Source organism: Cnephaeus nilssonii (genome assembly GCF_951640355.1).
Source record: "Cnephaeus nilssonii genome assembly, chromosome: 5".
NCBI lineage: Eukaryota > Metazoa > Chordata > Mammalia > Chiroptera > Vespertilionidae > Cnephaeus > Cnephaeus nilssonii.
The window spans coordinates 19,108,753-19,130,061 of record NC_137076.1 but is presented as its reverse complement, the minus strand read 5'-3'; the positions used below and the strand labels follow the sequence as shown (position 1 = coordinate 19,130,061).

Below are 21,309 nucleotides of genomic sequence, written 5' to 3'. Positions count from 1 at the left end.
TCAAATATTTTTGATACAGTAAGAAGCAAGCAGGACCCCTTCCCCACTCAAAGCTAGATCTGTTTCTTATTCCTTCTATGATCTAGCACATGGTTTCATTATAACCTAAACCAAAATTTAGGGAAATATGAGATGCAACAACTTGTTTTATAATTGGTTTCTTTTTCTTCTTTTATTTATTTATTTTTTTTTAAGATTCCCCACCCTGGCACAGTTTGTCTTGAAACTTTGCCCCTTGGTGGATGTTTGTCTATTTAAAGGGTCTTGTCCGTGCCCCAGGAGTCCTTTCTGTCTGTCTTTTCAATGTTTCTGTCTGTGTCTGTGTCTGATAGTTGGTACTGTTCTGGATTCTGACAGAACCTGTAATAAACTGGGAGCACTAGGTAGGTGAGCATCATGTCCCATCATCACTTGGCTCCCTGCACATGCCTGCAACCCATCTGTCTGGTCATGCATTCGTCTGTCCATCCAGTTAGCCACTGGCTGTCAAGAGCCTGCTAAGTGCTCCAAGCCCCATGGGCAACTGGAAGAGAACAGAACCAGGCCAGAGGCTGGGTGTCAGCCAAGCCCTGGAGAGCCTCCATTTCTTCATCTATGAGTCGGGGAGCCATGAGGTTGGGGGAGACTCCTCCACTTCCTGCCCTGCTTCCTTGTCCTTACCCGGCATCTCCCCTTCCTGGAACAGGCCGCCCCCTCCTAAACCCAATGCTCCCTCCGCGCCAGCTCTGTGGAAAGCGAATCAGCTGTGTTTCTCACTTCCCCACCGCCTATCCGCCCCAGTTCCCAGGGAGCAGGCTTCTCTATCTCTGGCTTCTTCTCAGTGTTCCAGCTATGCCCCGGGGGCGACCAGTCAGCCTGTGTGACGCTCACGCCCTCGCATGCTCACCCATCATGTGTCTGAGTGTAAGCGTCTTCTCTCCCTGCCCCAGCACTGCTCTGGCCCCATGGGGAGAAGGGGGCCTAATTTTTCTGTAAACAGCCCGTTTGAGGGTCAGTATTTTCAGCTCTACCGGAACAGTCTGACACAATGACGACTCAACTGTGCTCTTTAGTCAAAAGCAGACACAGACCATGTGTAAGCAGACGTGGCTGTATGCCAACAAAACCTTATTCGTGGACACGGAAAGCTGAATTTCATATCATTTACACGTGTCATAGAATATTCTTCTTTTGATTTTTTTTTCAAGCATTTAAAAAATGTCAAAATCACTCTTACTTCACAGGCCAAATAGAAACAAATGGCTGGCTGTCATTTGTCAACCCCCGTAGAAGTCATTGTCCAAGACTGCCTCACACCCCGCCCCCCGCATCAGGAGGGCGTCCTCCACGTCCGTTTGTGTACAGATCATATGTGGTTGCTTCACCCTACAACAGCACAGTTGAGCTGTTGCAACAGAGCCCAAATATTTATTACTTGGCCCTTCATAGAACAAGTTTGCCGCCCCTGATTCACAAAGTCATTTCATCTTCCCTAAGGAGAAGAATCCGAAACCAGTGATTCCCAATTAACACAGCTGACAGTAGCCTTATAATTCCAGCCTCCCAGGAAGGCCAGGGGTTAGTTCCCGACATTTCCACTCAGGAAAACCCCAGCCCTGACTCGATGTCCTAGGGCTGTTTGCTCAGCAGACAAGGTGGAGCAGATCCTCCCAGGTCCTTGGATCACGGGCCACCTGGGCAGGGACGTTACCCACACAGCCTCTTGCTCCATGCAGGCCTGGCACGGCTGTAGGACACCTCTAAGGCCTCCTCCTGCAGGGTCTGACTATTGTCCATGTCCCCAGCGGGGCACCGCCTGTCAGTGGGCTTGGGCCAAACACTCCTTTATGTAGAAAGGTACCCAGGAACATGGAGAACACTTGGGAGAATAATTACTTGGGTTCCAAGCAATGGGGCCACCATGCCAAGCCCAGCTTTCAGTTGCTGTTGGGTGTCTCGTTCTCTTCCCCACCCGGCTGGACTGGGAGGCCAGGAAGTGGCGGACGATCTCGCTCTCTCCGTCAGCCCCATCTTTACGATCCATGGTGGCCTAATATTTGCCAATGTTCTTTTACCAATCTCAACCTCTCCTGGCAACATCAGTTACTCTTTCAACTCAGTGCCTGGCCATGACCAGACACAAGAGATCTTGAAGTCCTCTGTGGCTCATGGTCTGAGGGGGAAACAGAGACTTCACCCAGAGGTGGCATTGCAGAGGGAGGGTAGCATCGAGGCCTCAGGAGGTGGCAGGCGACCGAGTGGGTTGAGGGGACTTCCAATCTTGGCCAGAATGGACCGCCAGAGCCTCTCAGGGAAGGTGGGGTCTGAGGCTAGAATGGTGCCAGGCTCACAGCAGGTGGTCAATAAATTGTTATCACGTGAATGAATGAATGAACCCACATATGAACCATAAGCACTTGGGTAGTGAGGTCCCTGTAGCTGGAAGATCAGGAAAACAGAGAAGGCCAACCCCACAACCTAGACCAAGTCACAAAAATGACCTGGAAGTTTCCTCCGAGAAAGGATGAGCGTAAGTAAATCTGGAGATGATGTTATGCCAGGTCTGGCCATCTCAGCCTGGCTGGAAGGACCATCACCATGCATGGCCAGGCTGGGGAACTTCTCTCCAGGGGATCCTGCCCCAGGGCTCACCTGTCGACATGGGAGACGGGCGAGTGAGGTTGCCTTTTTAGCTCATTCCACAGGGCTTTGGGTTCTGACACCTGAAAACAAAATGTTACTTGCCTAATGCTGGCTGTTTCAAGGCTTGTTTCGTTTTTGGGTTGGATGCGCCAGAGGCCAGGTATGAACTCAGAGGGATTGGGCCAGGGTGGACAGGTACCCCGAAAAGTCCTAGGCCAGTTTGCCCGACTCCAGGCACTAAGAATGGGTCTGAAGAAGGAGCCCAGGCCTCAGCTACTGAGAGTCGGACAGGCAGGGCATAGGCTGGGAATGCGAGCACTGGGTTCTGGGTTCAAGCCCAGGGCCACATCAACCACCTGCTCTCAGACTTCAGGGAGGTTGGCTGACCTCTGCACCTCAATTTCCTCATCTGAAATGGGAAAGGCATATCTGTCTGTTTCTTACAGGAGAAAAGCCCACAGTGAGCCTGGTGTGGGGCCAGAACATGCCATAGTCATTGTATGATGTTATCATCTTTTTTTTTTTCAATTGAGTTTATTGGGGTGACATTGGTTAGTAATAGCATACAGGTTTCAGGTGTACACTTTACAATGCATTATCTATACATCATCACAATTCTTCCTAAAATATTTATCATGCATCCAAACCGAGAAAAGAGCCACCCTGTTTACATAGAATATGCACCTTCTAGAAATTTTTGGCTAAGTAGGATGCTTGATCATGGATGTCTCCAGTTTTAAAAACTTTTTTGACTCAAAAGAAGAACCTTAAAGACAAGGGCAGTTGGGAGACCACCAGACAGCCCCCTGCCCTGTTGTCAGCATCCCTGGCAGAGTGGGAACCACCTGTCCGGCACCCAGTGACCCCGGGGCCTGGCCTGCTCGGCCCCGTCAGAGGACAGTGTGTTTAAACCATGACCGGGGTGCAGGATTGAATTATAGGGTTATCTCGTTACGTTTTTTTCTTCTGTTTGGTAAACTTTTAGTGTAGTTCTACATATTCTTTCCAAAGTGAACGCTTACATTAGAAATGTGTGTTTTATGTTATAAAAGGGGAAAACGTGTTTCCAAGAAAGCGCAGATCTTTCCCGCAAAATCCAGGGCTACGGGTTTTCTGGCCTGGTGGGCAAATGGCATAAACATGTGGCCTCCCCAGACCCAAGGCCAGATTACATCACATCATTGCTGGCACCCGATTCCCGCTTCCTCCCTCCTGTCCACCCCCAGTCTCACATGATCCACCCGGCACACCAGCCGCTCTTGTGCGTGGAGGCCAGCCCTGCAAGCGCTCCTGGCCAGCCCAGGAGCAGCCACACAATAGCTCCCCTCGAAGAGAGCGAGAGCGCCAGGCCAGCGTTGTTTCCTCCTCCTCGGATGTATAATAGCACCAACCGGATATTTTTAGATCGGCTTTGAAAAGTCGCAGTGTGCTGAGACCACATACCAGACGCATGAGGTCACCCAGGCCCCACACTGGTAATTGCAGAACCAGAGAGCAAGTGGGCCCCACATCCCCAAAACTTTCCCTCTTGTCCCCAGGATGCCAGGCCTGGCTGTTTCCTTAGAAATCACCACTATGACTTGTCCCGCGTTCAAAAAGGACACTGTGGCTCTTCAGGGTACGAATGTGCATTTCTGGGTTGCCAGGTGGCAGGCCCTGGACCTGGGTGCTGCCAGGATCCCGGCAGAGAGAGAGGCCTGTTGCTCCAGGAAGGAGCCCACACGGGACTGGGCATCGCTTCGCCATCTGCTTGTAGTTAGGACAGGCAGGACTTGCAGGCTCACCCACAGGAGTTCATTTTAGCACAGAGCAGGCCTGTTCTCAGCTCAGATGCCACCCCGCAGGCTCTGGTAAGCGTGGAATGGAAGGAGATGGAGCCGCTGTCTGCATTTCCAGGAGCGGTGCCTTGAGGACCCACAGGCTTTGCCCCAAACAGCAAACACGGTTCTAAGGCTGAACTTAGGCGAAACTGGAGAGTAAACCTAGAAAGACAGTTTTCTTCCCCAGAGGAGCCCTCAACACTACAACAGACGTGGGGGCCCTCATAACGGGGGCGGGGAGAAGAGTCCAGGGAGGCTCAGACCGCCTGGCCGTGCAAACCCCTTGTACCTGCATCTGTGAATAACAGTGCTGCTCATCCTGGGTGATTCAGCCATCTCCGGGGGCATTTTTGGTTGTCCCGCATGCACTGATATCTAGCAGGTAGAAACCAGGGGCACTGCTCAATATCCGACAGTGCCCAGCATGGCCTAAGTGTCAGCAGTGCCCAGGCCAGGAGCCCACTGGGTTCCAGACACTTGGGAGAGAAGGGCAGACCCAGGGCTGGTGCACAGCCGCTGGCCAACAGCCTGGTCACATGCGTCAGGACCTGGTGACAAGCCCCACTGTTTAATCAGTCCCACCAAAGATCTTTTCAAAACCCACCAGGTGATGAACCCTGAGACGGCATTTGTGAAGAAGAGGGTTGGGCTCTGTGGCTGCTGTCTGACTCAGGAAAGCGCCTTCTCAGGCTGGGTTGCACTGGAGCCCCCCAAAGCACCTGGCTGATGCTCCCGCCCTGAGCAACCCCCCTTCATAGTATGGGGCCTCCCTTTCATTGTCACTCTCCTACTTGATGACTTGGCTGTTGACTCGGGTTTTACAGGGAAGTCTGTTGCCCAGGTCGGGAGCAATGGGGCAGGAAATCACTCGTCCCGTGACCCCATCAGCCAGGAGCATGATCGACACGTGGTCCCATGCACGTGCGCTCCCGTCCTGCCTTGAGCTGTGCTGAATGGAGCCATTCTCCAAGGAAATGTGCTAGGCCTTCCCACAGAAGCTTTTTTTATGGGGTTTCTGCCTCAGGCTGCCCCATCAGGAGCTCTGATCGATAATCCACCTGCATCCATCCCGTGCAGAATGAGGTCTTCAGGAAAATCCAGTCTCCTCTCCACATCAGCACGTCTCCCTGTTCCTGTGAGCCTGCAAGTCTGGCTGCCTCTCCCCACCCTGCCCTCGACCACCCTGCCCCACCAGCAGACCTTGCAGTGGCCTTGCCCCCTTCTCCCTGCTGCCCTTGCCCACAGTCAGCTCCCCACACAGCTCAGCCTCCTCACATGGGAATATTGTCAGTTTGGCACCCTTCACACTGCCACCAAGCTTTCCTTTCCCCATTTGACTCTGGGGTGTTACCCGCCCCCCCCCGGGTCATTACCCCTTCCCCAGCACCACCACTTCCACCTCTGCAGCCTCCCTTCTCCCTTAAATAGTGAACCCCACTCCCAAGCATCTTCCCTACCCTGTGTTCCCCCAAGGCTCTATCATATCCTCTCTCTGTCTGTTTACCCCTCGGGGACAGTGGGTCCCGGGTGGGAAGGGGGCAGTCTGGGAACCTAGGCAGGGGGAAGGGCGTGTTCCCATTTGTTATCTGGGTGGTAGTCCCATGGGAGGCCCCAGAGGGACCCCACTGGATTGCAGGCTCCGTGCACTATGCATACTTTCCTCTCCATTTTGGGAATGCAGCCCTGATTTATGCCACAACCTGGGAGAACCCCAAAAACATTATGCTAGTGATAACAGACACAAAAGACCACATAGGGTATGCCTCACGTATGTGGAGACAGAAAGCAAGTTAGAGGTTGCCAGGGATTGGGAGAGGAGTTAATGGGGAGTGACACCTAATGGGGATGGGATTTCCTTTTAGGGTAAGGTGACCAGATCGTCCCGCTTTTGGCGGGACAAAACCGATTTTTAACAGTTTGTCCCGCGTCCCACGGCGTTTTAAAAAAGTCCCTATTTCTATATTTCTATAGGGACTTTTTAAAAACGCCGTGGGACGCGGGACAAATTGTTAAAAATCGGTTTTGTCCCGCCAAAAGCGGGACGATCTGGTCACCTTATTTTAGGGTGATGAAATGTTCTAGAACTAGGTAGGAGGTGATGGTTGTACAACATTCTGCATGTCCTAAATGCCACTGAATTCTTCACTTTAAAATGGTTAGTTTTATGTTGTATCAGTTTTACCCCAATTTTAAAAAATTTGCTGTGAACTGCTTGTCATCCCACAGAATCGCAGGATCCCTCCAGGCTGGGACCTGTCCCCACCTCTGCTCCCTCACGTCCAGCCTGCTGCCCTCCTGGATCCCAGAGCTCATCTCATACCGGGGCCTGGCAGATTCCTTCTGGAAGGAGCCAGATAGTAAATGTTTTTGGCTTTGTAGGCCAGATGGTCTCTATCTCAGCCACGCTGCCTTCGCAGCTCAGAAGCAGCCGTGGACAATCCGTTAATGAATAGGCCTGACTGTGTGCCAGGAAAACCTCATTAATGGACACTGAGTCGTGAATAGAATTTTCACATGTCAGGAAATACTACTCTTCTTTGGGTTGTTTTTAAAGCCATTTACAAATGTGAAAACCACTCTTGCCTTGTAGGCAACACAAAAACATGCAGCAGACTGGAGTATGCTGCATAAACAATTATGACTGGGAAAGAGTTCCAGTGATTGTCATTTTTAACGTCCGACACTTAAAACTTTAGCCTCTCCCACAACCCAAACATAGAGATAATGAGTGAGTCCATTGGAGCGCACCTGGGTCACAGAGTGACTTCCAGCACCCAGGTGTCCACGATGCCCAGAGGGAGCTCGGAGGCTCCAGCCTGAGGCCCATAGAAATTTTATCCTCACCACCTGAAAACTTATTTTTGTTTTCCTCGCAGGCTTTTGGAAATGCCAAAACAGCCCACAACAACAATTCGAGTCGATTTGGAAAATTCATCCAGGTCAACTACCTAGAGAGTGGCATCGTGAGAGGGTGAGTTGACAGCCTTAGTGTGGGACCCTGGGCAGCCCTGCAGGGGGAGCCAGCCCAAGAGCTACATTTGTGAATCCTACAGGAAGCCAGTGGGATTTTACGGCCTTGATATGAAGGTCTGAGCATTGGTCAAGGTGGGAGTGTAGGTGTGGGAGGGTAGCACTTTGGTAACTGACCCGCCGGCCCCCCGGGCATTGCGTGTGGGTTCAGGCACCAATGGAGTAAGTACAATGAACTGTAGGTACTAGTGTGGTGGGGTTTGCCAAGAACAGGCAAGGACAGACCAACCTGTTTCTTGGTATTGATGAGGTTTCTAATTCGGTCGGTCTGGGATGCCATAGGCAGAGTTGCTGTGGATTCTGGCACTTGCCAAACGTGTCTCTTTAGCCAGAAGTATATGTGATCTTGGATAGCAAATTGAAGCAGTTGTCCAGAGAAGGGGTGGGTGGGTGGATGGATGGATGGTTGGATGGATGGAAGAATGGATGAGTAGTTGAGGGGTCAGAAGATGGATGGATGGATGGATGGATGGATGGATGGATGGATGGATGAGTGGGTATGCAGTAACTGGATTGTGAAATTGTTTGCCTGGTGGAAGTTAAAATAGACCAACATTTTGTGCCAGGAATGTAAGTTCTTTAGGTGGGGACATAGCCACTTCAACTAAATGTAACATTGAAATTGTGCTTACTTGTACTCTGGGCACTGGTTATGCCTATGAAACTATCTGGCAGCATTGTGCAATGAATTAATGTTATAAAGAATTATATATTTTGTTATAGTTTTTAAGCCATAGCATCTTTTTTGAATTCAGTTCTGTAGGATTTATTTTTCCTTTAAAAAAATGTATATTCTGGTCTGGCCAGTGTGGCTCAGTGGTTGAGCATCAACCTATGAACCAGGAGGTCACGGTTCAATTCCCTGTTAGGGCACAGGCCTGGGTTTTGGGCTCCATCCCAGTAGGGGATTTGCAAGAGGCAGCCCATCCATGATTTTCTCTCATCATGGATGTTTCTATCTCTCCCTCTCCCTTCCTCTCTGAAATGAATAAGAATATATTTTTTAAAAAATTTAAAATGTCTATTCTGTATATTTTCCATTGCTAAACAAAATTTAATTGTGCTTTAATACTGTGTAGTGTTTTGGGGTTGGGTTTTTTGCTTGTTTGTTTAATCCTCACTGTAGGATATTTTTATCCATTGACTTTTTAGAGAGTGGAAGGGAGGGAGGGAAAGAGAGAGAAAATCAATTAATTGCCTCCTACACATGCCCCAACCAGGGCTGGGGATGGAACCTGCAACCCAGGTATGTGCCCTTGATAGGGAGTCGAACCCACAACCCTTTGGTCCACAGGCCAATGCTCTAACCACTGAATGCACTGGCCAGGGCTGAGGTTGTTTTCATATGCAAAGGTTTTATGAGCCAGTAAAACTATTTCAAAGTAAAAGAAAAAAAGCCATTTCAGCACAACCCATTGCCTGGAATCCTCCTCCACATCACAATCTGGTGTGAGGGTCTGTGGTGACAGTGGAAAGGTTTCAGGTAATGCTCTAAACCAGCGGTCGCCGACCTTTCGGACCTCATGGACCACCAGTTGGCGACCGCTGCTCTAAACAGCAGGGTGAGAAGCCCTGGATGTTAGAGGTGGGGAGACCTGAGCACTAGGCTCCTGGAGGCCGAGAGAAGGCACCAGCACTTCAGGAGAAGAGGGGCTCTCAAATGTGACGGGGACTGGGGAGGGATTTCAATCTAGGTTCTCCTGTTTGTCTCACCTGACTGGTGATCATTCCAATCAACGGTTTATATTAAAATGTAATAGGAGCCCGGCTGGCGTGGCTCAATGGTTGAGCGTTGACCTGTGAACCAGGAAGTCACGGTTCGGTTCCTGGTCAGGACGCTTGTTCACGTTGCAGGCTTGATCCCCAGTGTGGGGTGGGCAGGAGGCAGCCGATCAATGATTCTCTCTCGTCATTGATGTTTCTGTCTCTCTCTCTCCCTCCCTTCCTCTCTGAAATCAATAAAAATCTATATTTTTAAAAATCTAATATTGTTGTTGCTAATCTTTCAGCCCCTGGTTTCTTTCCTTTTTCCTGTTGCGCAAGCTCTGACAGGCAGTGGTGTGGATGAGAGGCCCTCAATACTGGTAAATGGTCTACTCTGCCCCTCAATCCTCAGGGGTGCTCAGAAGCTGGTGATTCTCCCCACATCCTCAGCTCCCCTCCCAAGCCGTCCAAAGGTCCCTTCCCGAGCACTGCTGGAGCCCAGCTTGGCACCTTCATGGGCACCACCACTCGCCCACAGGGTATGTGCCCCAATTAATCAGAGACACCTGGAGCCACCCGCTTGCCCCACAGTCCTCACCTTTTCTCCACAAAGACCCTCACTCCTGATTTAAAAGCTGTGGTGTGTTTTTTTCTTGCACATTTTCCCAGAGTATCGGAATGGGCAGAAAACATAGACACATACGAACTGTACAATCACAGGGGCCCCCTTGGGGAAAGCAGACATGCCGGGAGGCTGCCTCGTGTTTTCCTGGGTCCTGGGCTGGCTCTGGACCCCAGAGCCTTTGCTCCCAGTGGCACTGCTTTCCCCCGTCTGCCCCCAGCTCTCTCCTTCGCACGGTCTCCGTTTGGTGGCCTGTGGTTGCTGTAACAAAGCACCACAAACCGGTGGCTTACACCAACAGGAATTCCTTCTCTCCTGGCTCCGGAGGCCAGAAGTCTGAAATCAAGGTGTCGGCAGGGCCCCGCCTCCTCCGGAGGCTGTAGGAGAGGATCCTCTCTGCCTCTTGCAGCTTCTGGTGGCCCCAGGCTTCCTCGGCCTGTGCCTGCATCTCTCCAGTCTCTGCCTCCGTCTTCACTCAGCCTTCCCCTCGCTGCGTCTGTGTGTCCTCTTCTGTCTTTTCGGACATTTGTCATTGGGTTTAGTGCCCATGGAGATAATCCTGGATAATCGTATCTTGAGATCCTTCACTTGATTGCATCTACGAAGACATTTTCCAAATAAGATTCCAGCCACAGGTTCCAAGCATATACACGTATCTTCTGGGGGCTACCATGTGACCCAGCAAGGGTTGGCCATCAACCAAAGAGCCCAGCCACTACAGGCACCCATCAAGCTCAAGCCTGTGGCCCTGAGTAGCCGAATCTCATAGACTCGCTTTTGAGAGCCATATCTGTGGCCTTGAGTTCAGGAAAGGAAGTCCCCTCTTGGCCCACGACCATGGCCTGCCCACGGTCTGAGGAGGGAGGGGTACTTCCCATCCAGGGAGCCGCTCACAAGGATCGGTCACAGACCTTGTTCTGCTTTTGGGCAGGTAACACTTCTTGATGCCATTTCCTGCTGAGGCTAAGGTTCAAGGGGAGTCCAAGCCTTCCCCCAGTTACCCGTTTGTAAGACCTAGTCTTCCTGTGGGTTCAAGGCCTCAGTGCCAGGGATTCCTGGCTACCTACTAACTACCATAGGTACCTGGGTCTCCAAGATGATCAGAAGAAGAAAGAGGCTGCCCTCTCTGGTTTGGCTTAGTGGATAGAGTGTCGGCCTATGGACAGAAGGGTCCTGGGTTCGATTTCAGTCAAGGCCACGTATCTTGGTTGCAGGCTCCTCCCCGGCCCTGACCCTGGTTGAGGTGTTTGCAGAAGGCAACCAATCCATGTGTTTCTCTCACATCGATGTTTCTCTCTGTCTTCCCCTCTTACACTCTCTCTAAAAACCAATGGAAAGATATCCTCCAGTGAGGATTAACAAAAGAAGAAGAAGAAGAAAGAGGCTGTTGTCAGTGAATTGACAGCTCCCTGCTGGGAGGGGTTGCCATTCTCCCCCATCTGCTGACACAGTCCAGGAAATTGGCCACAGGTTGAAATTCCAACAGTAGTCTGATTCTGGAACCAGAGCAGCCTCCCTTGCCAGGAAAACAAACTGCTGCTAACTAAAATAGTTACTAGCCAGGGGCAGGAATAGAAGAAAACGTGGGTATGAAAGGAGAGAGAACACCGGCCACGCCCTTGGAAACCCACTTGTGCATGGAGTAGGCGTGTGTCTTGTTCAAGGCTGCACACGGGCGACTTCCATCCTGGAGAGACAGGCCAGCTGATCCAGCAAGTGATGGACCAGGGGCCCGGCCCTGCCATCCCAGCGGCACCAGCTGCCTCTCCTGTACAATAGGATGGGCTCGGATGAAGTTGGCCCACACACCCACCCGGCTCCCTTACTTGGTCATAGTGGATCCCGTGAGAGACAGGCCCCTCTGACCCCAGTGGGTGTGGAGGCAGCAGGGCCCATGCCAGGCTCAGGTCCCTGCTGGGCCACCTCCCTCCTGTGGGGTCCCCAACAGCGTGTAGCCTCTCCAATTTTAGTACCTCATTCATTAACAGGAGCCCCAGTGCCCACCTCAAAGGGATGGGAGGACCTAATGTGTTAAATCCTATGAAACAGTGCCTGCAACGTTTGCCATCACCACTCTTAGGGTTGATAGTGTGGCTATAGAGGTGCCTGGTCCCTGCCATGGCACCCACATAGCCTCATGGACCCATGTCCATCAGATGTCCATCAACTGATAAATGGATAACAAAATGTGGTGTGTCCATGTATGTAAACTTATTCAGCCATAAGTAGGAATGAAGTTCTACTGCATGCTACAATGTGACTCAGCCTCAGAATCATTGGGCTGAGTGAGAGAAGTCAGACACATACATACTGAATGATTCTATTTCTTTAAAATTCTAGAAAATCCAAACTAATCTAAAGTGGGGCTGGTCAGTGGCTGCTTGGGGATGAGGAGTGGGGAGGAATGATACAGGGGCCAAGGAAATTTTTCTGGGTGGTGGATGTGTTCACTGTCTTGATCATGGTGGTGGGTTTCATGCGTGTTTGCATATGTCACAACTCATCAAATCGCACACTTTAAGTTCATCGTGCATCGATTACTCTTAATAAAGCTGTTTTAAATTATATGGGCCCTGGCCCGGTGGCTCAGTTGGTTGGAGCGTCATCCTGGTTGTGGGTTTGAGTCCTGATCAGGGCACATACCTCACTTGCAAGCACTTACAATTGATGTTTCTCTCACATTGATGTTTCTTTTTCGATCGCTCCCCCCCCCCCCCACCGCTCCTCTCTCTATAAATAAAAAAGTAATAAAAACATATCCTTGGACGAAAATTTAAAAATAAATAAATAAATAAGGATATGGGTTATGAAAGGACCCAGCCAAAACGTATCACATTGTACACTTTGTGTACCATTTATTCAATAAAGCTGTAAAAAGAATAGAAAAATTAATTTGTTATCATCTTATATTTAGATTATCAATTGGAGAAACATTTAATTGCTAGGGAGATGGTGGAAGCAGGGGGAGAGCTTCCTAAAACATCCAGGATCACATGGGTGCAATCGCTCCAGTCCCCGCCTCCTTGGAGGAAGGTTCCCCATGATGCCACTGGGCTTCTGTGATCTGGTCTGGGGAGAAGTGGCCGGCCCAAGTTCCTTTTTTTTTTTTTTTTTTTTTTAATCCTCATCTGAGGATGGTTTTCCATTGATTTTTAGGGAGAGTGGTGGAAGAGAGAGGGAAAGACGGAAACATTGATGTCAGAGAAACACATCGATTGGTTGCCTCCTGCACAAGCCCTGACCAGGGCCCGGGCTGGGGAGGACCCTGCAACCAAGGTACGTGCCCTTGATCAGAATCGAACCCGGGACCCTTTGGTCCGAAGACTGGGGCTCTATCCACTGAGCCAGACCGGCTAGGGCCCAATCTTTATTTTTATAGATAGTGGTCATAGGGCAAGGCAACATTTAGGACAATGGCTTTTGTGACATTTAGATGGATTTACAACATTCAGTGGGATTATATTTACATTTAGGGTCATTATATCTATATACCTGTATATATTTTGTGTTTAAGGAAGTTAATGCACAGCTGGCTTTATCATGGGTAGCAAATGATTCTAGTTTTTTAAGGAGATAATTAAAATGGAATGATTTATTCTTTCTTTTTCCTTTCATGACAGAGCTGTTGTTGAAAAATACCTGCTTGAAAAGTCTCGTCTGGTCTCTCAGGAGAAGGATGAGAGGTAGGAGATCTCCTCCATGCGCATCTGCCTCTGCCTTCCCCACAGAGGAGAGAAGCAGACATCCTGAGATCAGGGACTCTCCCAGGAGGCCAGGCACCACTCCCTGCTGTGTGGCCCCAACCCTTGTGCTCATACCTCCTAAGTCACCTTTTGTGCTTATTTCTGTGCCTCCCCAGGGCTTTTACCCCTGTGGTTAGATTAGAGGCATCTCTCATTGACCTGTGAGGGAGACACACACCCACCACTAGCGCGCCCATCCTGTCCCGCACCACTAGCGCGCCCATCCTGTCCCGCCCCGCCCCGCCCCCCAGAAGCTCATGTTTAGGAAGGTTTTTTTGTTGGTTTTTTTGGTAAGAGAACATGTATTTGGTAAAATCACAGGGGTGGATTGAGGAAATGAGTTATGGTGGCAAAGCAAGGGCCCTAGGAGTTTGGGAGTGAGGAAGCTCATGGTAAAGCCCCTGGGGGAAGGAGAAGGGAGAGGAGGAGGAAGGGAAGAGAAGCAGGAGGGGGGAGGGAAAGGGAAGGCGCAGGAATGCTCCTGGGAGGGAGAGCAAGGGGGAGTGTGTTTATTTTTAAGACATACTAAGAACCGACTTATTGTCTTAAATTGAGACAATATATTTGAGGTGCTTTTTTCCCCCTGGGTGTGTTCTCCAAAGCAATGTGAGTGGTGGTTTTGAGGAGTTACTGTTGCTTGGCTTCCAAAAATGACTTTTTCCCCCTGAATTTTGACCTGCAGAAACTACCACGTGTTTTATTATTTGTTACTTGGCGTCAGCGAGGAAGAGCGACAAGAATTTCAGCTCAAACAGCCTGAAGATTATTTCTACCTCAACCAGGTAAACACCGAGCCCTGGCCACAAACACCACCTCTGTTCCCCGTAGGCTGTTTACGCTCCGCCAGGTCAGAGGCCGTCTGCCTTGGCCCTCTCCGGCCCCCAGACCGGCTCCAAGGAGGCCCACAGGAGGCAGCATAAAGGAGCCCATTCATTCCCTGTGTCCTGGGCCCTGCCCCATCGGTTCCAGCCAAAACCGTTCCCACACGCCGCCACCCTCTCTGACCCAGAAATACCCAGAGTGTCGCTGACTTTGTTTTTTAGCATAACTTGAAGATCGAAGACGGAGAAGACCTGAAACATGACTTTGAAAGACTCAAGCAGGCCATGGAGATGGTGGGCTTCCTTCCCGCCACCAAGAAACAGTAAGTGGGCTGGCCGCCGCCCCACCGTCTCCGCAGGGGCACTCGCCGATCTCGCTGGTCACTCTCTGAGATCTGATTGACACCCCCACTGGGAGCTGCCCGAAGGGGGATAGCCCCGTGACAATAAACACGCCACGCAGGAAGGGACTCTCATCATTAGTCATTTTGGAGATGCCAATCAAAACCACAGGGGCTTTTGCCCAACAAACAGGACCTTAAAAATGGCGACGATGGTAGGTTTTATATGATGTGTGTTTTACACCATTAAAAATGTTTTAATGTTTGAAAACGGCACAGGGGACTCTCCACACCTGCCAGTATATCCAGCAAGAACACCCTCACTGCCGGGGGAGTGCAAATTGGGCCAACCGCTTTGGAAAACCATTTGGCTGTTTTCTACTACAGCTGTGTGTACACAACGAAACGCATACATTTGCTCACCCAAAGACACGCACACGGATGCACACAACAGCCTCCTTTATAACAGCCCCAAAGCCTGGAAACCGCCCCCCCAAAATGCCCACCAACAGAAGATTAAATAAATAAATGTCAGTCTATCCATGCAAGGGTCAGCAAACTTTCTGGAGAGGGCCAGAGAGTAAATATTTTCAGCTTCCTGAGCCAGATGGTCTCTGTTACATGTTCTTCTTCTCTGCATTTCATTTTGCTTTTTAATAACCATTTAAAAACCGAACCAAAAACTTAGCTCAGGGGCCATACAGAAATGGGCCCAAGTTTGCCAACTCTTGGATGACTCCACATAGTAGTGGTTGCCACTGGAGATGCTGATTCCGTCCCCAGGGGGCCCTTGTCTGGAGACATACTTAGTTGTCACACTGCATGAGCGTGGGGTGCTGCTCAGTATCACACAGTGCCCAGGACACCCTCCATCCCCAGCGAAGAACAGTCTGGCGCCTGGTGCCCACAGGGCCAGGGCCGAGATACGCTGGCCTGTAGCACTGAGAGTGAACAAACCAAGACTTTGTGCAGCACCAAGCATCATAGCCCCACATCACAGTTTTTCAGTGACAGGCCAGATACAAGTACATACGATGATTTCCTGAACATAGTAAGTTCATGGATGATGTTAGATTTCAGGACATCGATTCAGCTCTGTGGGGCTGGGTAGTTCCAGGACCAGGAATGTTATATTCCTTGGTCTGAGTGCTAATTAACAGGGATCTGTACATTTTGTGGTAATTCATCTCTACACTTGGGAGTTGTGTAGTGTTTTGCATGTACACCCTATGCCGCCATAGAAATATTTTTTAGCCCCTCCTTACAAAGAAAAATAGAGATATCTGTCTATCAAGTCACATTGAACAAAGAGAGTCCCCGACAAAGGGATTCGATGTTTTTCAAACTTGGTGTGTTTGATGGTGTTTCAAATTCAGCCCAGTTGGCTGGCCGCCTCTGTCATCTCACAATTGTGGAAACTGCCCCAATCGAACCTCCTTTTCTCCCCCAGGATTTTTTCTGTGCTCTCGGCCATCCTGTATCTGGGCAACGTCACGTACAAGAAGAGAGCCACAGGCCGAGACGAAGGCCTGGAGGTCGGGCCCCCCGAGGTGCTGGACACGCTGTCACAGCTTCTGAAGGTACTGCTCCCTGTTCTCGGCCACTGTGGGATGTGCTGGGGCACCTCGGGGCCTGTGGCCTCAGAGGACCCAGAACTTCCTGCGTTGGCTGTGCTTCTGTAAACCAAGGCCTGCGCCTGCTTCCTCACACCATCTCTGCAAAGCCCTTCCTCATTTCCGAGGAACTCCCCCTGGACAGAGACACCTCCCACCTCAGCTCCTCATGCAAAAGGCTCTTTAAAAACCATAGTTTGATCAGCGAGGTCATTTCTCATCAGACCTGCCATCCCCTTGTCCCCTGGTTCTCAACCCCAAGGGCAGTGTCTGGAGGCATTTTTGGTTGTCACAACTTGGGGGCTACTGGCATCTAGTGGGTGAAGGCCACGGGTGCTGCTCGACATCATATAATGCATAGGATGGCCACCCCACAGCAGAGAATGATACAGCCTCTAATGTCAGTGGCCCCAAGGCTGAGAAGCCCTGCCCTCAGTCTTTCCGTTTTCTAAGCCTTTCGTGTTCCCTCTCTGGCTTTTCTTAAAGGAGGAGCCCTGGCTTCTGTTGTGTTCAGGGGAGGAGTAAGAACACATAGTGGGGGATCAGGGCCGCTTCCCCAGTTCCTACTCTTGACTGCTGCTGGCTTGAGGGGGCTTGGCAGTCAGGCAGGGCCAAGGCCCTGGGCGCCCGGCACACAGGCTGGAACAGCTGTGAATGCAGGTCACCAGACAGCAGTGAACCTGAGGCCCACAGTGACAGCCAGGCTGTGCAGCCATGCACCCAGGGCTGTCATCGTGGGTGCTGAGCAAGCCTGTGAGTGCGACCATCCTGAAATGCACTGAGCATAATGGGTGGCAGCCCTGAGGGTGGGCTTCGGGCCCACTCCCTGGCACAGCCCCTGGGGTCCTTCTCTGATCTTCCTCATGCTTCAGGCCTTGTCTCAATGACACAAGAACCCACTGGACAAGTTCTTCACCCCCATCCTCCCTTTATCTCCCTCCTTGACCTTGAAACAGGTGAAGCGAGAAATCTTGGTGGAGGTTCTGACCAAAAGAAAAACAGTGACGGCCAACGACAAGCTCATCCTCCCCTACAGTCTCAGCGAGGTGAGCACTGCCCTGGGCTTTCAAGGGCATCGGGTCCCAAAACACAAGTGAGGGGAGGTCCTTTGGAAACAGCCAGCCTGGTGATGGTTTTCCTGCATAGTGGCAGAGGGAACCCTTGTGGTGCCTCCGGTTCAGCACAGACCAGCCTAGACAGCAGACTGCAGCCTAAGAGTCAGAACTTGGGCCCTGTGTGTTCATCTCTGTGTTCCCGGCTGCTTCATGGGCATGCTGGTTCTCGCCAGCAGAGGAAGTGAGACCTGCAGCCAAATCCGGCCCACTACCTGCTTTTGTAAATAAAGTTTTATTGGCATGCAGCCGTGCTCATTCATTTACATGCTGCTTTCCTGCTACAGCACAGAACTAAGGAGTTGCAACAGAGACCCTCTCTGGCCCGAAAGGCTGAAATGTGGGTTGTCGGGCCTTTTGCAGAAAAACTCGGTTGATCACAGAGCTAGAGCATGACCTTTACAACCATTATGTGATGTGATCCCTAAATATTGATAAGGTGCCTCTCTCTGGCCTTTGCCCCAGCCTGGATGTGTGTGGTATGTTTTTCCTGCATTTTTATCTCAAGAGCAATGTGACTGCAGCTTGCAGCTTGGACAGCAGCAGGAAAGCACCTAGCCACAGGGGGGATTTTTTGCTGGTTTTGGCTGCTTGGGCATCTCAGAAGGGCACCATGGACAGTCTGAGCCCCAGGGGCAAAAGTCCCTTGGAGTGTGCAGGACCCCCGTGACCCCAGCCGCACGGCTGCTCCCGAGGCACCATTTGAAAGAGGCCAGGCTGCAACTCTAGAGGCTCCATTTCTTTTTTTCTTTTTTGTTTTAATTTTTTTTTTTTTATTATTGATTTCAGAGAGGAAGGGAGAGGGAGAGAGAGAAAAAAACATTCATGATGAGAGAGAATCATTAATCGGCTGCCTCCTGCACGCCCCACACTGGTGATCGAGCCTGCAACCCGGGCATGTGCCCTTGACCGGTACCGAACCTGGAACCCTTCAGTCCAGAGGCCGAAGCTCTATCATTGAGCCAAACCAGCTAGGGCTGTCTGTCACAATTTAGATCTGAGCACATAAAAAAAAGGAATTTCTTATGTGTAAATTAGACCTCCATAAGGCCTTAAGAAAAATTGTTAAAGCCATTACTACTTTTACAATATTGGCCCTTTGGTGCTCCCAGAACAGCAAGGGACCAGGCTTTGAACCCAGCTGGGCCTCCTGGCTGGTTCCCAGGCTGGCAGGCCCGGTGGCCTCCCTGAGCCTGCGTTCCAGCGTCATCAGTCCCCAGCGGCTCTGAGAAGTGAGTTGGCTGAACCACAGGCTGCTGGGTCAAGGCTTTTCAGTTCATGCTTCAGTGTGCAGAGCTGTCTGAGCTGACAGGGTGGCGTGCAAAGTGATAAGGGAAGTGTCAAATAAGCTGGCTCTTTAAAAATCACTGCCTTAGCCCTGGCCAGTGTGGCTCAGTTGTTTGAGTGCCCTCCTGTGCACTGGAGGGTCACCTATACATTTCTCTCTCTTCCTCTTTCTCTTAAAAAAAATAATAATAAAACCACTGCCTTGCCCTGGCCAGTGTTGTTCAGTTATAGTGTCAGCCCTTGCACCAAAGGGTCTCAGGTTCGATTCCCAGTCAAGGGCATGTACCTGGGTTGCAGGATCAATTGATTGATCGATCCCCAACCCTGATTGAGGCATGTACGGGAGGCAACCAATCTATGTGTCTCTCTCTCATTGATGTTTCTCTCTCTCCATGCCCCCTCCTCCCTCCCTCCTTTCCACTCTAAAAGAGCAATGGAAAAAATATCCTCGGGTGAGAATTAACAAAAAAAATAAAATCACTGCCTCAACTTCCCCTGTGTGCAGACCTTGGGGTGGTGCGTCCAGGCCCACCTTGCTAAGGTGTGATGCTCCTCTGTGCCCACAGGCCATCACTGCCCGAGACTCCATGGCCAAGTCTCTGTACAGTGCCCTGTTCGACTGGATTGTGCTGCGCATTAACCACGCCCTCCTCAACAAGAAAGACATGGAAGAGTCTGTCTCGGTGAGTGCCCCACCCCCACCCCACCGCCCAGCCAAGCTGGGCTGGGGGAGGTTGTGCCCTTGCTGCCACACAGGTGTGACATCGGGAGCCAAGGTGGCTGTAGCCAGTGTCAGGCAAGTGGCCAGTTCCTCCCAGCCCAGGGAACAGGACAGAATGCAATTCTCGGGACCCAGCACAAGTGAAAACACGGGCTCCTTGTTCAAATATTAAAGGTTCCAAGGCAGCGATAGCAGAGCATGCAGCCAAGCTCAGGGCCCTCAGGACACGACAGAACAGGTGCTCCCGAGCGAGGACCCACCGGTAACCCCTGTTTTCTCTGTTCCCCCAGTGCTTGTCCATCGGGGTCCTTGACATCTTTGGGTTTGAGGACTTCGAGAGGAACAGTTTCGAACAGTTCTGCATCAATTATGCCAACGAGCAGCTCCAGTATTACTTCAACCAGCACATTTTCAAACTAGAGCAGGTAAGGAAGTCCGTTGTCACCCATCCAGCCCAAGAGGGGCCAGATGTGCTAGAACCGGGATCTCCCTAGGGGCCTAGATTGTCCTCAAACCTGCCCCAGAATGTTTTTCTGCAAAAAAGGAAAGTCCGGGGAAAATTCCGCCCAGCCTGGGATGAGGCAAACTGTCCGGGGATGTTTTTGGCCACAGGTCAATTTTGCACCTTCTCTCTGCTCAATCGTGAAAGTCCTTTAATGGGAGAGAAACCGAGTTACCTTAAAAGTCAACAATATTTATAATCTATGTGTCTTTTCAATTCTAGATACTCAGACATCCTTACCCACATATTACCCCTCACATTGATGATTCTGACGGGGAAGAACTGATGGGGTTATATACTTATTTAGTTGGTTTTACTATTTATGTGTGTTGGTCCAAATTGAGTTGAGCGGGAAGAGCAAAATACACAGTGAATTACAAAGATTTGGATATATAGGGTTAAATTAAGTGTATTATTAAAGCTATCTTCACTCATTTCTTTTTACTTTTGTTGTTGATATTAATCCTCGCCCGAGGATATTTTTCCCATTGCTTTTTAGAGAGAGTAGGAGGGAGGGAGGGATACACACACATCAATGCGAGAGAGACATGTAGATTGATTCCCTCCCGCACACGCCCCAACCAGGACCAAGGATCGAACCTGCAACCCAAGTACATGCCCTTGATGGGGAATCAAACCTGAGACCCCTTTGGTGCTCCAGTTGATGCTCTGACCACTGAGAAACACTGGCCAGGACTCTTTTTACATTTTAAAATGTGACTATGAGTAAATTTGAAGTTACATAGGTCACTTACATTATATGGCTGTTATAGACATTACAATTCCAGAGCAGGGGCTCAGGGGTCAAATCCAGCCCCACTGCCTGTTTTTATAAATAAAACTTTATTCGAACTTGGACACGCTCACTGATTTACATATCATCCCTGGCTGCTTTCAAGCTACAGCAACAAAACTGAGTGATATTGACAGAGACCATCTAACTCGTACAGCCTAACGTATTTACAGTCTGGCTCTTGATAAAGAAAGTTTGCTGATTTCCTAGGTGACTTTAAGTGTAACACTTTGCTGTGTTAGATGTTTGAAAATGGGTGTCTGTTCATGTTGCTAATTATTAACTTATGTAATAACCTTATATAGCTATTAATATACTTCTATTGATATAATAATAGGTATTCTGTTGCTTACACATCCATATATAGATATGTGCATGCATACATAAATTCAGGGGTGGGCAAAAGTCGGTTTACAGTTGCTCATGGAAAAACACATGCAGGTTATGATTATTACAATAGCTTTGTTAACTCAATGGGACAGTGCACTCCCATTAAACCTACGTGTTACATATAAACATGTTATACAAGCCCACCCTTGTATAACATGTTTATATGTAACACGTGCCCACCCTTGTAT

General features: G+C 50.1%; 1 protein-coding gene across 14 annotated transcripts in view; it reads left to right on the top strand.

Moving 5' to 3' along the window:
- The window catches only part of MYO9B (myosin IXB), an 87,285-nt gene that overhangs the window by 36,243 nt on the left and 29,733 nt on the right, over positions 1 to 21,309 (top strand). For all 14 annotated transcript variants that reach the window (XM_079770946.1, XM_079770940.1, XM_079770949.1 and 11 more), the window contains exons 3-10: positions 7,319 to 7,413; positions 13,419 to 13,481; positions 14,224 to 14,323; positions 14,585 to 14,685; positions 16,154 to 16,283; positions 17,273 to 17,362; positions 19,282 to 19,398; positions 19,727 to 19,861. In XM_079770946.1, coding sequence (XP_079627072.1) covers positions 7,319 to 7,413; positions 13,419 to 13,481; positions 14,224 to 14,323; positions 14,585 to 14,685; positions 16,154 to 16,283; positions 17,273 to 17,362; positions 19,282 to 19,398; positions 19,727 to 19,861 — 831 coding nt within the window. The remainder of the gene's footprint in view (positions 1 to 7,318; positions 7,414 to 13,418; positions 13,482 to 14,223; positions 14,324 to 14,584; positions 14,686 to 16,153; positions 16,284 to 17,272; positions 17,363 to 19,281; positions 19,399 to 19,726; positions 19,862 to 21,309) is intronic.